At 37.6% G+C, this 15,794-nt stretch overlaps 2 protein-coding genes and 1 non-coding gene across 4 annotated transcripts; 2 read left to right on the forward strand and 1 right to left on the reverse strand.

Moving 5' to 3' along the window:
* The first annotated feature begins 972 nt into the window (after positions 1-972).
* On the forward strand, positions 973-9,305 carry LOC141907669 (uncharacterized). Of its 2 annotated transcripts, none has more exons than XM_074797386.1 (4): positions 973-1,285; positions 7,051-7,219; positions 7,583-7,683; positions 9,078-9,305. In XM_074797386.1, exons 1-4 carry the CDS (start codon positions 1,204-1,206, stop codon positions 9,200-9,202), a joined length of 477 nt encoding a protein of 158 aa, XP_074653487.1. In that variant the 5' UTR covers positions 973-1,203; the 3' UTR covers positions 9,203-9,305. The 2 variants fall into 2 exon arrangements, with proteins under 2 accessions (XP_074653487.1, XP_074653488.1); XM_074797387.1 differs by having other exon boundaries at positions 9,101-9,172.
* Positions 4,289-4,360, forward strand: Trnaq-cug (transfer RNA glutamine (anticodon CUG)). The gene has a single exon. It is a non-coding gene; the product is annotated as a tRNA-Gln (tRNA).
* A 413-nt stretch (positions 9,306-9,718) lies between the features above and the next one.
* LOC141907078 (uncharacterized) lies at positions 9,719-15,052 on the reverse strand. Its single transcript, XM_074796649.1, has 11 exons — positions 14,923-15,052; positions 14,260-14,529; positions 13,762-14,033; positions 13,462-13,575; positions 12,894-13,029; positions 12,495-12,661; positions 12,036-12,183; positions 11,461-11,612; positions 10,883-11,371; positions 10,489-10,615; positions 9,719-9,936 (listed from the first exon to the last, which is right to left on the reverse strand). The coding sequence occupies exons 2-11, from the start codon at positions 14,499-14,501 to the stop codon at positions 9,747-9,749; spliced, it is 2,037 nt and encodes a 678-aa protein (XP_074652750.1). The 5' UTR covers positions 14,502-14,529; positions 14,923-15,052; the 3' UTR covers positions 9,719-9,746.
* Between the last annotated feature and the right edge of the window lie 742 nt (positions 15,053-15,794).

Consider the following 15,794-nt stretch of genomic DNA (forward strand, 5'->3'; position numbering starts at 1 on the left):
AATCAAAAGCTTCTTCTAAAAAATGATACTGTTTCATGTTTTGATACTTCGATTAGACTACATCCTGTTTGACAATTGGTTTTAGGTTCATATGTAATGAGATTTAGGTAGCTAGGCCTAATTCGAGGTCTATGTCGCATATTATCAGATGAGTTCTCAAAGTTTAAGACTGCATACACCAGGGAGGGAGTATTTTTGAAGAACTTGTCACATCCCAAAAGTGCACTTTGATGTCCAAAAGCACTCCTGCGCTGAAATGAAAACGAGCGCTCGGAAATCAACTCTGCGCACACGGTATGGCTCACGTAGATGATGCCCTCACTGTGAATAAAGGTTATTTGCCCTAGCGAGTGGAAACTGAGAATATCGTGCCGTCATCATTACCACTTCATTGTTATCTCAAAATCCTACTGGCAATACTGATTAATTAAATCACGGGCAATATAAGTACCTGTGACCTGCCTTCCGCGATCAATTTCAATTTATAGTTCAATAATCGAATTTATGTTCTTCATATTTTACCTTCATATTTCAAAGATACAAGTACATTAAACCTATATTGCAGAAATACGCCTGAAATGTTGTGGAAATTAGAATCCTGAAATTGGCGTGTACCAGCACCAGTCAGCTGACGATAAGTGCATTTATTTTGCGGTAGAGAGGCGGGAAAGATAGGAAGAGAGGGGAGGTAGAGGATAGGAGAGAGGAGAATGAGGAGGACAAGAAGGGAAGAGAGGGACAGGGAGACGAGGGAGGGAGAGATCTGTGAGTTTTGAATGGAGACAAATCTATACACATCTTTATGAATAATTTCTTCACTCATAAACGCCGTCGATATGAATGAAAATGACGTCACCGCTCTAACATCCAATGATATTACAGTATCGCCCGGCCGCGCGTTGGTGGGTGTCGTGAATAATTAAAACCATCACGGTATCGGACGGTGAGATAGAGACAGAGAGACAGAGAGAGACGCTGGGCGTACGTTTAATCAGAGAATACACGTAACCGCTCGGAAATAATCGTCACTTGAACGGCCGGATAAAACCGCGTGAAATTCCAGTCGGCTCCGAGTCCAATTAGCTACGACGAGAGGCTGATTTTTACTCAGATAACACACGCCGCCGCGCATCTCTTCGAATCTATCTCCTCGTGAGTGTTTAATCTTGCAGTGTTAACGACGGACGGACACTAGTATTCCAAATGGGAACCTCACCTGCCACAGTTACCCGCTTGGTTTTGTTATTATCGCTGATGACCATATTTATTCTACACTCCGCATCTTGTAAGTATTCATCAAATTTTGATTTATTTGCTATAAATTACCTTCTTCCAACAACCAATTCTTCTTACGTATGCAAAGCTGGAGTTTAAGACGCTGTTCAGTTTGTTTATGTTTTGCTTATGTTTACACGTCCACAGTTTTGTTACATTATTCATTTGGTTTCGTTTCGTTGCGATATCAGTGAAGTATGGAATTTGTAGGAAATTGTAGGAAAAGGGAGTATTTTTTGATGTCTCGAGTCAAAAATGAATACTCTGTTAGCTTTGCAAATAGCTCATAGAATTGAGTCTAAACGTCACTACTCTCTTAGTTTTGCAAATAGCTCATAGAATTGAGTCTAAACGTCACTACTATCTTAGTTTTTCCTCCTATTGTTGATTTTTTGTTCAATGGAATCATCATCATCACTCGTCCATTGAAACCAATGATTATATTTTTAGTGCAGATGACACTGTCTCTAGTCTATAGACAGAGACATGTCAGACGGATGTGGGAACTGTTCTGAGATAGACACGATCTGCTAGTTACACATTGATTGAGATTAGGATTAATCCCTTATTCATCTGTAGCTGTTATGATTCATACTATACACGATTTATGAAACATCCGACTTATCATCACCATAAACACGGCATCATGTCTGTGTCCATCGTGTGCTTGTATAACCGCGTGACATTCGACTGACAGAGAAACCATGGAAATATTCAAAAATTCATCCAGGGTGATGTTATATCTGTAACCGTAAAATTGCCTTGCAGTTTGAACGTGCTTCATTCAGCAGTTAAAAGTGGGAATGAAGTGCGAGTTGTTGAGACCCAGTTCCACACTGTTCTGGGTTCAGACTTCACTCTCGGTTTACATAATTGAAGATGAACTATTTTTCATCTAAAGATGAATGTACGCCCAGCGCTTGTGGTACGAACACACAATCTACTGCCAAGGGTCCTCACTCGAATTCAAGCGCAGGACCGATGCCGGCCTAATGAAAACGTACTCATTGGTGACACTTCGTTAGTTATCGTTCCAAACCTAATTGATTCGGGACAAATTGCATGATACAGCAAAAACTTCAAATCTAGTCTTGTCTTCAAAGAATTTCTAAAGGAGAACCAAAAACTGTGCAATCTGGTGCAAGCCCTACTGCAAATACACATATATATATACATATATTCCATCATATAAGACCGACAAAAAAAGATACAACCTTCACGGGAACACCTACCACAAATAGGAGAAATGTAATCAATGTACTGCTTTTAGTTATGTCATTGATATCATAATCTACATAAACAGGTTATAAATAAGAAAACTTGATTGATTGATTATCATCGAAACCCGATTTTAACCCCTAGATATCCTGGAAATAAGAATATCTATAAATAGCAAGAGGTGGAAAGTTAGTATTCGTGATTTGTGAAGTAAACAGGCGCTTCATTTAGACTTGAACGAAGACATAATATGATGAGAAATATTGATTTAAATCAGGAGGGAGAGTCTGAATAATTATCATCATTAATTAACCTGCCAGATTTCAGATGGATAGTTGACAATTATGGACGTACAGGTACCTTCAGCAAAGAAGTTTCAGTAATAATGATTAAAAAAAAGATGTGAAAATGATGAAAATTTATGAGTAAAACATAATGAATAATAAGTAAAACATACTTGTAATATCGTATACTGAATGACGCGAAGTTATCAAAACGGACGCGAAGTTATCAAACGGGTTACGAGTAAACTTTCAACTTGACATAGCCATGCAACATTTCACAATCTAGTCCCGATTCTTGACGTTTTGTTGCTGCTATTACAAATTCCCTTAATTCTACAATTTATCATTCAGATTCGATTAACTAAATTGATACTTCCTAACGAAATTCGTAAATCGAGTAATCCCTGCGTGGATGACACTTCACTCTTCTCGGGCGAGAGACAAACCTCAATATTAGTTTGTAATTCGTAAAAACTCATTCGAATTAAAGTCTCAAATGTACTCAGTCTCATGTTTATTGAAAGGTTGAAAATATTGTATGAGTGAATATCGGATGTTTATCAAAAACCACATAATTCGAGGTGTTGTATACAGACCACCGCAATGACGTTTCCAGTTTCTTCGTGTGACATTTCTTGGAAAGTCTGGAGATTCTTGAGAAGGAGCCGGGGGAATTGACAGCTGGTTTAATTGTTGATAGTTCTTTGAAGAGGGCCTCCTCACACCTCTTGAATCACCCCCGCTTTTCACATTTAACTCGGACGCGTAGACGTTTCACGGAAGAAGTTCACTAAAGTTCATTTTTGAATCATCATAGCGCAATGCGTTGTGTTTTTTTCTTTTCACTTTTGACGAATCGATGTCTTTTGTTCAGGTTTCATAGATTCAAAAGACAACATCATAGCTATCTATGCTGATAAGTACATACGCCTGTGGATGGGTAGGTTAGTGGCTAATACAGGAGCGGATTTAGGGAACTGATCAGCATCGTTTCTTTTAACGATTCAATTAATGTATGTTGATAGATTTTCAGATAATTACGCTGCAGTTCTGAGTGTCTGTTCTTAATCGATGTCGGTCACATAAATCTAAATCTAAATTCCATCTTTTATTTTTTTTCTGAGTTCGTTCAGCGCCCGACAAGCAGCACTAGTAGCAGCAGTAGCAGCAGTAGTTAGTGAGGTTTGATATTAGCTCGGAGGCGACAAGAGACAGATAAACATTCACTATTCATTATATTGTTCTAGATTTTCCCCATCCCTTCCCATTTCTCAAATTCATCGCGATGTCATCATTTGACCTTTTACACAGCTCAACTGTCTATCAACAGAAATTCCATAACCCCTTGAACAAAATTTGTAGCATTCACGGGTCGATGTCTTGCATATACACTTCTAATGCCCATTTTACAACTCTCGGACCCGCCCCTGATTTCCCTTCCATCTCCTACGTGACCCTTTTACCGACCCAGCGTAAACAAGATTTGGCATTGCACCAATCGGTTCCCAGCCGGTTCTATGGTGTAATGGTTAGCACTTTGGACTCTGAATCCAGCGATCCGAGTTCGAGTCTCGGTAGAACCTACAATTTTAGGTTTTAGGCTGAGAAATAGGTGTCTCCTGTTTCTTCAGCTCCGTTCCTTTACAACTTTACTAAGTGACGGGTGCCGGTATAGAAACGGCGTTAGGACATATTATATTTTATATTTTCCGAAATGTAATGTATAGTTCTGAAAGTACTGTATTTATAGAAACTTATTGTATGAAATTAAGGACCAGGATGGTCTATTTCAATAAACTTAAACTTAAACTTAAAACTTAAACTTTAAATCTCCGATCATTGAATTCTTTTCTATCACTTTCTCATTTAGTGTCACCACTCCAAATCATGGTTATTATTCTGATATTTCTCTCTCAATCTTTTTAAAGTTAAGACATACATCCGGAGTTAACATCGACAAACTGTAAACAACTTGTAATGATCTGAACCTTCGCGTCATTACTTTGTTTTCCACCGAAATAACGGAGAAGACAGTGATCACAGTCTAAACATAGAAACATGCGTGGTTTACCAGGCGATAATAATCAGGTTTTCGCTCGAAGATAACCGTATTTAAACTCGCTTGTTTAGACCGCCATTTTACATGATTAGAACGTAATCCACTTAAACTTCCGAGAGCGGGATCTGACAATTACAATCTACTAGAACAACAAACAATTACACCAAACACGAGAAAAGTGATTCACCAGCAACATCTTGATACTCAGCCATCGTTTTGACGTTGGGACAAACGAATCCGCCCTCCGCCCTTGTTTCAAATTGTGAGAACACTTTTTATATCCGGGTTTACTACTCTGAATTCTGTCTGAATTTATTCTATCATCCTTTCAGAAGAGGTTGCCGATTGTGACCGAGTCATATTTTAGATAAATCTCTGAAATCCCTGAAGATGGATAGAAATAAATCTATATCCGAAACGGCAGTTTCAACGTCAAGAATTGAGTAGACAATAGATTTACAATAGGCAGTGTCTAAATCGGACTCTGGTCTTAAGATGTCTCAGCCTTTGAAGACGATATTCTAACTATCGTCGATGCCTAAAACAGCCAGATGGCGAATTGATTCTAGTACACTAAAAATGTCAAAGTGTTCGTCGGGGTCCCAGATCAGCACACCCGATGACCAGTTCCACCAGCCCGTTTCAAGGGCATCATTATATCGAAAACAATTGTTTCATAATTGATAAATGTTGCACAACGTATATAATTCATCATCGTCATCATTCATGTTGACTATTAGCGTCAGTTAAATATTTATAACGTCTACCGATCAACTGCATGAGCTATAACAGTGGAAACATGGAATATAGGTGGAAACATGGCTAATTAAAGAGTAAATGGAGCGTATTGTGTACTGTAAAAAGCAGGGAGATTTTCACTCTAAACATAATTGAAATACCCCCAATAAATGACTCGATATTCTCCGCCGACCGGTATCAATATTTACATCCGGGTATTTCATGAGACCGCTCTATTTATTTTGCCATTCGATGCCATATGCAAACAAACGCGAGTATCACGTGATCGGAAGTAAGAGAACTCCGAGCACCGACCGGAAGTATAAATCCGAACAATATGGAGCTTCATCCACCACCAGCAAAAGACCAAAGTACGCGGCCCAACTTCCCTTCATCTGTGACGTCACATTTGATAATGTAATAAGGCAAAGTCAACTAAATTTGACACTATCTAAGAGAATGGTTTTACTATCAGAAACGGTACCAATCGACGCGACTTGCGGTCATTTAGTTACATATGTAAAGGAAGAAATTGTTAACAAACTGAATCGACACGCTTTGTCGCAGTATTTGAAGAAAAGTTGAAAAAATGTCTTTTTCCGACCCAAATGATGTTCTGTCTCTCTGTATGAGAATTATGACTCGAATTGGCGTAATGTAAAGAGCAGCAAATTACACATATTTGGAGGAAGGCGGAGATGTCGACACAGCGGGATGAACGCGGTTATTTGCTGCTGGTGGTGCTATATCATTGTCGACTCGAGTTTGTTTTATGAGAAACAGTAGTAATCTCTGTCTCTCCCGTCACTATTAGAACCAATCTCTACACGTCCAGTCTAATATCCCGCAATAGATGATAATCAATTGCTACGGACACCCACCAGTTATTGAATGAAAAGTTGTCTCCCTTCATTTCCTTCCTTCGTCAAAAAGAATTTCTATCATTGCATGCATCATTGACATAAATGTTTTTGTTTTCGTTAGTTTCTTAGTTATATTTCAAAAACAGAAGTTGCATACCCAAGATTTCAATCACCCCCCCCCCTCAACTCGCCAAACAATCCCTGTTGCTGTCAAAGCATTTTCAAAAACCTTTATTGGTAAATACCTGGCTAACAGGGGCGGATTCATCTCAATATAGTTCCATGGGGCGTTATAGCTAGGATATCGAAAGTTAAAGGCACCGCAATATGACATACGTAATGCCACCAAATAATCTCAATATCATTTTCAAATCATTTCTATCATTCTCATCAATAAACAAAAGCAAATGATTTGATATACCGGTATATCATGAATTTAGACCCTTAAACCCGTCCAGCAAGTTTATGGAATTAGAAAAAGGTGTTTCAAAAGACTTGGCTCTCAACGTGTAGGCCCGGGCCTAGAGTGTTATACATATCGGCTGCCCTCATGTCTTCTTCGATGAAGTGGAAACATTTGTTAATTATAAATAACCTCGTTTTATTTTCACAGGTAGCTGTTATTTCGACCGTGAACTTCAAGGTCAATGGGATTATACGGATAAAATGATTAAGACGGTTCATTTCGGTTCGCAGTCCGTCTCGTTTTACGACAATCAGTTTAAGGAGCCGTGGATTAATATGCAGTGCTATAAAAAGGCGGGAAATATTTACTTACTGAGGTACTGAGGTCATTTCATTTTTATCGATATCAATATCATATATATTTGAAAAGTCACAACTGTACATACATAATAAGTACATCTTCACCCGTCAAGGGATTCGAACCCACTACGCTAAAGCTGTTCCCCGAACTGGTGGAAGCGAGTTCGGGAGTGATACCGGACCCCTGGCAAGCGAGGATGAATAAGTACGGCATATATGTATATTAGAACAAACCACCATTTCTTTCTATTTACATCTACTGCGACTAGTCTGAATTGAGTTCAAAAACTCGAACACTGGAATTTGTTAATAAACAGGAAGGCTTAAGTATATGTGTTATTTTTCTAGGCGTCACTAAGTTTTCTTGTCTTTTTTTTCAGGGCCCCTCGAATATTCTCATTGAACGTGGATGCTTTACTGTGTGTGCGCATATTCCGTAAACTGACGAATCCAATCATTTATGAAGTGGATGTTCCGCTCGGTAAGTTTACACGAGAAACTCATTATATTTCTTTCTTCGAAATATTATTTTACTCATCAAGCGGTGTCTCTAGTGTATCCGTTTTCTAGGCGGTTGGAATTTTTCATTCAAAATTCGCACGAGAGGATTTTATTCATTGATCGGTTTCCATTGGCGAGTAACTAACTAGCTAGCTGTAAGAAAAGCGTCGTTATAGTCTGACTACATAAAACTCGGAGCCATTATCAAAACTCGAATAGTATTTGAGTCGAATCGTCGAGATAAATCCGACAGTTTCTTTCGATTGTGGTTCATGGGATATGACCACGCCGGATATGTCCTTCTACTTTTCGATCGATCTATTTTGCGAGCCTTGTATTGCCTTCAAATATTAGTAATTACTATAAACGTCATCGTTAATCCAATAATCTCTGAGATATCATTTACTGCTATTTATATCTGATAATTCATTACCTATGATTATATTCAATTCGACACTCGTCAGTTCCTCTCTGTGTACGGATAGGACGAAATACTACGCGCAGCACGTTCACTAAACTTAATAATTATCCGCCCACTCGCCTCGCTACTATCCGACACTCTTCGATACTATTTGATACTATTTGATACTATCTGATAACATCCGATCCATTTCGTGATTATAAAAGCAACTATGATAATAAATATTGCGTAGCAAATTCTCATGTTTCGGTGCTAATTAAAGTAATGAAGCGCGTGCAAGTGGACGGCATAGAATTCTATTATGTATGACGTACATATTTGTGATTTTCGAGGTTCAAGGATCTCGATGATAAAAGGTTGATTAATTTGCGGCGAGAGTTCCGGAGAAATAGAACCAAAAAGAATTACATTTATATCTTCCCATCTCATATTTCATTTATGTCACATCCGTCGAAAATGTCTCGTTTTTTGTTATCTTAAAATAGGGATTGTCTCTGTTATTTATTTGGTTGGTGAATTTCGTTTGATTTTTTGATTGAGTGTCCCTAACAGATCCGCCACACCCGCCGGAAGCGAAACAGGGGGTTTGATTTTGAAATCGGAAATCGAATTACAGATATAGTTGTGTGATCGGCGGTCGAGTTTACAAAAGTATTTTGTTTAAATCGATGTACATAATTGGGAAATTCGGTTTCGGTTCATTCAAACAGTCTTCCATTCAGTCTGAACCGGCAAGCGACTGATTGAGGTGAATTTTCTTGGCTGCCTAATTTAATAAAATTTTCGTTTTTAACGACAACACACCGGCGGTCTGATTCAGCAGCACACCAGCGGTCAGATTCTCATCTAGTTACTAATCTAGTTTGTGAACTGTTACGCTGAAGGATACAGTCGACCTACCCCTGGCTATCTGAATACAATCTGTATGCTTAAAGCTCTTTCTTCAATTTCAGGACGAAAAACATTTCTGGAACAGATAAAACTTTCACGTACGCAGCCGGATATCAAATCTGATTGTTTGGATATCATAATGGGTGAAACAGAACCGAATCATTTATACAGGAAATTACGTAGCTGAGTTCTCACGAGAAAATCACACGTGACACGCGTTGCGTGACGAGATTTGATTTTTTGAATCTTTTGTGAAAAATTGTTTGTTTGAGACGTTTTAATTTTGAGATCGTGGAATCTGAAATAAACTTTCTTTTGAATATTGTAGAATGAATATCTACTTCATTATTCAACATTTCCTTGCGATGCATTTTCATGCGGTCTATGGTTGAAAAGATCCATTTCCACAGTTTAACATTTGACTCAGAGTTAACTCATGAGATGAGCTGAAACTATAGACTGGTTCCAACACATTGATTGGTCATGTCTGAGTCGGATTGGCCCCCAAACTTCTTTTTCGGATCTTGGTTTCCCGAAATTGACACCATTGGATTGAGCATTCAACCTCACCACACGACGGCCTTTGATGTGTTGTCCCGCACACTCTAGATAAAGCAGCCAGCTGGATTCGAACCCGGCCGTTATCCAGAACCGATAGTGTTCAAAAATAAGAAACACGGAAGTACACAAAAAACCTTAAGGCTTAAAAATCTATACATCTCGTCCGTGTTTTATTTTCTACGGTATCCTCGTAATCTGTTATAACTTCGTAGATCGTATAGATTTGAATAGACGATATTCCTGATGACGTCACGGTCACCACCACATATTTTACTGGTTTCATGAATACACGACCGATTGCAACGCGACGATTCTACCGGGTCAATCCGCGTGAAATAATGATTACAGATACACGAAAACCTGCAAGAGAGAGATTACAATTTTGCATACATTTTCAAATTAACAAAAGATAAAACATGACCTATTTGGGCGCTTCTTTATCTATATTTCAATATATTGTTGATATCAAAGTATTTTGTTGATATTCATTTTAAACGCTTCTTTATCGTCTAGTTTTATTTATCTCAATGAGCATTAAGGAAGGCGTCAAAACATGAACGTGGAATCCTAAAGATAGAGTATCTGAATTTTGTTATGATTTTATCCTTGTCAAGAACCATCTGAAGATGTTGTAAAGGGTTCTTCCAGAGAACTCTCCGTGGATCGAATGGTTCTTTAAACGACCTTTCCCTGGGGGAATATGAACCATAAAAAAGGTTCTTTGAAGACACTTAAATAGTTCTACAATGCAACCCTGTGTTCTAAGAGTGCATTGAAGATGAAGTATTTCCCCGAGTCAAATTTAACCGAGTACAGTGGAACTGAGTCCAGAATTGACGTATACATTGTGAACTGTTCCATTTCTCGTTAGATCACACGCTCAATTCGCAGTGGGGCACATTCAGTACCTACCCGGCTTCAGCAATAGCCGCAAATCTGTATCTGGAATAGCGACAATATTCCAAACATCCCTCTAGCGTACCGGGCATAGCGACATCATTAAACTCGCTGAGTGGTAACGAAAAACAACCGATCATATCTAAAAATCACCAATCAATATAAGTGTGTTAATTAATCGATATTATCGACCTGTTGACTGGCCATCGAAATAAAAGATCAGCTTTCTGATTAACTAAATACCGCATGTGTCTTTACTTCAAAGAGATGGAATATCTATTTTTAGATTTTTAATTGTTTTTGATTAGAAAACGGAGAGGAATTTCAGAAGTACGTAGGATTTTCCAATGATTGAAATACCATCTGGTATGAGAACGTATAGCTTTGAGTTAGTAAAATACAATGAAACCTGCGTGATCGTGATGATAATCAGTAGTCGTTTGAACAGTGCTTGGGGAAGATCGTGAACGGACGGTAGGTGGCGCTGTTTTTAGCGTAGTATCAGTTGCATGTGTTCTAGATGCAGTTCCAGTTGCGGACGTTGTGGGGAGCGCTGTAGATGCAGTTTCGGTTGTAGATGTCGTAGAGGGCGCTGTAGATGTAGTTTCCGTTGTAGCTGTCGTAGAGGGCGCTGTAGATGCAGTTTCGGTTGTAGATGTCGTAGAGGGCGCTGTAGATGTAGTTTCCGTTGTAGATGTCGTAGGGGTTGCTGTAGATGCTGTTTCGGTTGTAGAAGTCGTAGGGGGCGCTGTAGATGCTGTTTCGGTTGTAGAAGTCGTAGGGGGCGTTGAAGCTACAGTTTCAGTTGTAGACGTTTGTTGATGTGATGGAGTTTCCAAAGTTTTAGCAACGGTTGTTGAAATCGTTGTTCGTTGTGTAGTTGTTGTTAATTCAAATCCTGAAAAACAATGATTCAGACCCCTTATAAACTCTACCCGAATATTGCTTTTTAGCAGGATGATGATAAAACCAGTAAACTATTTGAACCTCGTGTAGCGTTATGAACGGCAGTGAATATCCCGCTAGAGTTTTTCGGGCCGCCGCATTGATCGATCGGGTTTTCCCGACAGGGAAACGCACAATTCGAGGCGACCACACGAACCAGTTTACCCAGACTTTTACTACATCCACAAGCAAACCTGAAAATATGAAGTTTTTTTTACATGTATTTGAAAAATTACGAATATTTTGTTTCGACCGTAGAGAGTTTTCCTAACACTGAAAAAAATACACAAAGCTCGCCAATTGCTATCAATCAATTTTATCTTTCATCCTATTTTGTCATTACACTTAGATAACCATAGAACAAACTTCTGCTTTGTTTTATAAATTTGAAATGCAGCCAATCTCGTTGCTTAGTCGTTATAGCTGGGACGGTCATTATATTGACAACAAATCCAAATGGAGACTCAACACTCAACAGTTAATTGAATTGGAAATATGCAAATTAGGACTAGAAATATCAAATCCTCAATTCATGTGACCACTTGAACGAGTTCGGCTGAAAATGAAATCATATACATATTTTCATTTTGTGGAACCGGTCCCTCGGTCGTTGTTACCCTTGAGACAGTCCCGACAGTGTATATCCGGCGTATAGGCAATGTATTAGACAATCCCGCCATGTTTTCATGCCTGTCGTTATGATGTGATTTTTGAATACGGTCTGTTGAACACCGGTCGAATCTTTATAACAACCTAAATACTCTTCTAAAATGATAAACGAACATGACATTTTGATTATGTTATTGAAAAGTTTTTGGGACATAGAAGGATACACAATTTAATCTACCGACACGGCAGTAAACATGTGTAACTGCCAATAAATGAATAGTGGTAGCAAAAAACGTCGTTTTTGGTCAGAGATGAGATGGCTTGGAAAATTAGGACAATTCAGTGTGTGACAAGGAAATTCTAACTACTTTGTACCTTCAATGTTAAGACATTTTACAAATCCCAAACATCAAAAATTTAAATCACGCAGAGCGTAGTAAAAGTTCTAATAAGTGATCGTACAATACCTGGTGGAATTTTAAACACAGATTTCAAGTTATAAACGCCTGATGCGTTAGTGTAGGGTCGACCCCCACACTTCATACTGGGTAAACCAACACACGGTATATCACACCGGGATTCATCGGCTCTGGTTAAATGATCTCCTGATCGGTTGCCACAAAAACATCCAAAACTGTAGATTATAAATGACGAAAACATAGTGTATAGTTTCTGGTCCTGGAAAACGAAGAACTTGTGGTCGATAACATAACATAACTTTATAAGTTATTACATACTAGGAGTAGAAAATGAAGGATTTAGTTATTACATGTTATAGACATTTTTGCTCCAAATATGTTTAGAAGAAATTTCTTTAGCAAAAAAAGAAAAAATCTCAAAAGTAAAAGAAAAAGTAACATTCATACCCGAGTGAAAATGTAGCGTAACGCATGTTATGTTTATTACAATTTGTCCAACAGTAATCGGGATGCATAACTCCCATTAGAAAACTACCAAAAACAGGATTAGACATAGAATCGATCAGACATCCGCGGTAAAACTCTACAATATAAATACATGTACTAATATTCACGTAGAAACGTCCTGGGGACATATTGGTTAAGAAGAAATTTCCGAGGTTTAGTCCAATTTTGCTGTATCGAAATAAACCTCGAAAATCATTTTTAACTTATAAAACTATTTCATTTCGAGTAAGTCACTCGGAATAAAATTATGTAATTAATAGAATATATTGTTTTTGTTCTGCAAATATAGAAATATCATCTAAGCCCTTCAAAATGCCATCATTTTGACCAAGAACAAATGGCCTTAAAATGAATAACAGCGTATGGTATTTCCATTGAATTTATTTTAGTCGCAATGGTACATTTATCTTCAGGAGAATATTTCATTGGCGTTAATTGGGCATTACAGATGGTGTTAAGAATGTAATTTTATGATCATATAAGAATAAGTGATTTTCCGTCAACGCACCCCATTTAGTTAATGAGTTATGCGAGTTGTGGTCGCTGTTCCGAGCAGTTCGTGTTATCTGTTTACTATCCTCCTCTTCATTCTCGATGTTACTCTGTTCGATCGAAGAATGATCTAAATAAAATATAGAATGTTAACGCTTAGCGCAAAACTCTACTCAAAATGGCCAATATTTCTAAGGGGACTGATTCTGGCGTTTTATATTAATATACTTTGTATTTATCCCAGCTACTTCATATTGTAATTTAAATCGTGAATAAAAACATCATCATCATTATTTTCATTGTGAATTGAAATTACCGTCATTTCTCGGATGAGATTTTTCGAGATCGTAAACTAAAATCGAATGATACGCAGGACCGGAAGTCGCGTCACAGATGACCTCAGTTTCTGGTGCGCATTCATTTTGGCAAACGGCGCCGTCTAGTGGTGTTAAAGGCGGCAGTATTTTGTTACAGAGACACACATTGTTCCCCCCACACGATGCGACTCGAACGGGAACATCCCCCGTCGTTGGTCGCTCGATGCCACCGTCAAGGTTCTCCTTGCAATTTCCGCTAATCCATATCTGACTGGAGTAAAAGACACTTTTAAGCTCTGTGATCATGAAACGTTTTGTGTTAAGCATATTGGTGACTTCAAATATTAATCAAAAGTCATTACAAGTGTGAATATATCCAATGAGAAAATAAATCTTGTCGTGGAAAAGTCGTTTGCGATTTCGAAATTCAAATAGACGCGGTGATAGATGCATTTGTCACGTGACAACGCCGTAAATGGACATGAAGTTACACCCACCTTTTAACAGAAGCGGCATAAGAATAATGTCTCTGTTTGCAGTACTCGAAACATCGTTCCAACGAGTAGGTGTAAATAAAGACTGCTTTGAATAGCGGTCGTTTGGTGGAATCTTGAAAACATCCAACAACTGTGGCATTATCAGCAGCAATAGACGACGCAGCCTTTGTCAGTGTTACTACTACCAGGAACGTTGAATACAACAGAGTTTTTGATCGCCGTCCAACATAATTGAATATCATCTTTCAATGATTTATACGATTAGTTTATCTATATAGAAAATATCTTTGTATGATCAGATACTGATACGTGTAAAATGTGTGAAATATAGAATACAATTTGACTCGATTGCTACACAGCTCACCATACACGCTACATTCAATCATTTCTGATAAATTTCCAAACGAATATTTGTAACGAATCGAAAATGTCGCAGTCTCGCATATATACGTAGAATATTTCGTCTCAAATTGTTAAAACGGCAAAATTTGATAAAACGTTTGAATGAACAAAAATTATTTCTTAAGTTTTAGAATTCTCCCTCCATGCAGATTAAAATGACCTCGATGGATCGCACAATGTCAGGCATTATTTCATCGTCTGGCCCTTCACATTGCATCAGTTTCTGTGACGGAAATACAGCCTACCATAAAAAACACATACCTTTCTCTTCCTCAAAGTTTACTCCTCGAAACTACTGAAAATCCATGATATAAAGGCGTTATTTATTTTGGTAAAATTATTTTCCAAACACAAAACGTCCAGTGTTGCTGCACAGGCAGGTGATTCGATCCGTAGGGTTTTTCTTCACCGAAAGAAAACAATGACATAAATTATTACTGTAATGTCATTTTTCGATACAGCTGAATTTCTTATCTATCTTCATATATATATATATATATATATATATATATATATATATATATATATATATATATATATATATATATATATATATATATATATATATATATATATATATGAATATATGTATATATTATATTATATAGTAGTGTATACAGTTCTAACATAAGTAACCGAATCAAGCTATTAAGCAGACAGTAGGAATGTATTATAGCGGATAAAACGTCATGCCTTTTGTAAAAACCAATATGAATTTGTAATGATAATAGATACGAGAAGAAAATGCTTGTCATACTTTAGCCCGGTCCGGGCCTAGTTCCACAGTTATGCTTTAAAAATTGTTAAATCTTCGATTATTATAATAGGTATCTAAAAAATGAACTATTTTCAACGCTAACCAAACACGTATATATCATACATTGTTCTAAACCGAAAATACAAAGGATATTAATTTACCTTTTCACATATTTTTATCTAAACCCATAACGTAGAACTGGATCATGGCTGAAATCCAAATCGTTGACATTTTGTGGTCGAGTTTCAGTTTCGCACCTCAACTGTACTCAACGCATGGTTTTAGATTCCTACCTGATAAACAGTCAAGTGTATCGAATTTAATTTTCGTATTGGTTTTCTTATCATATTACTAGTTTATATTTTACAAATCTGTC

The sequence above is a fragment of the Tubulanus polymorphus genome, chromosome 6 (assembly GCF_964204645.1).
Source record: "Tubulanus polymorphus chromosome 6, tnTubPoly1.2, whole genome shotgun sequence".
Taxonomy (NCBI): Eukaryota; Metazoa; Nemertea; class Palaeonemertea; order Tubulaniformes; family Tubulanidae; genus Tubulanus; species Tubulanus polymorphus.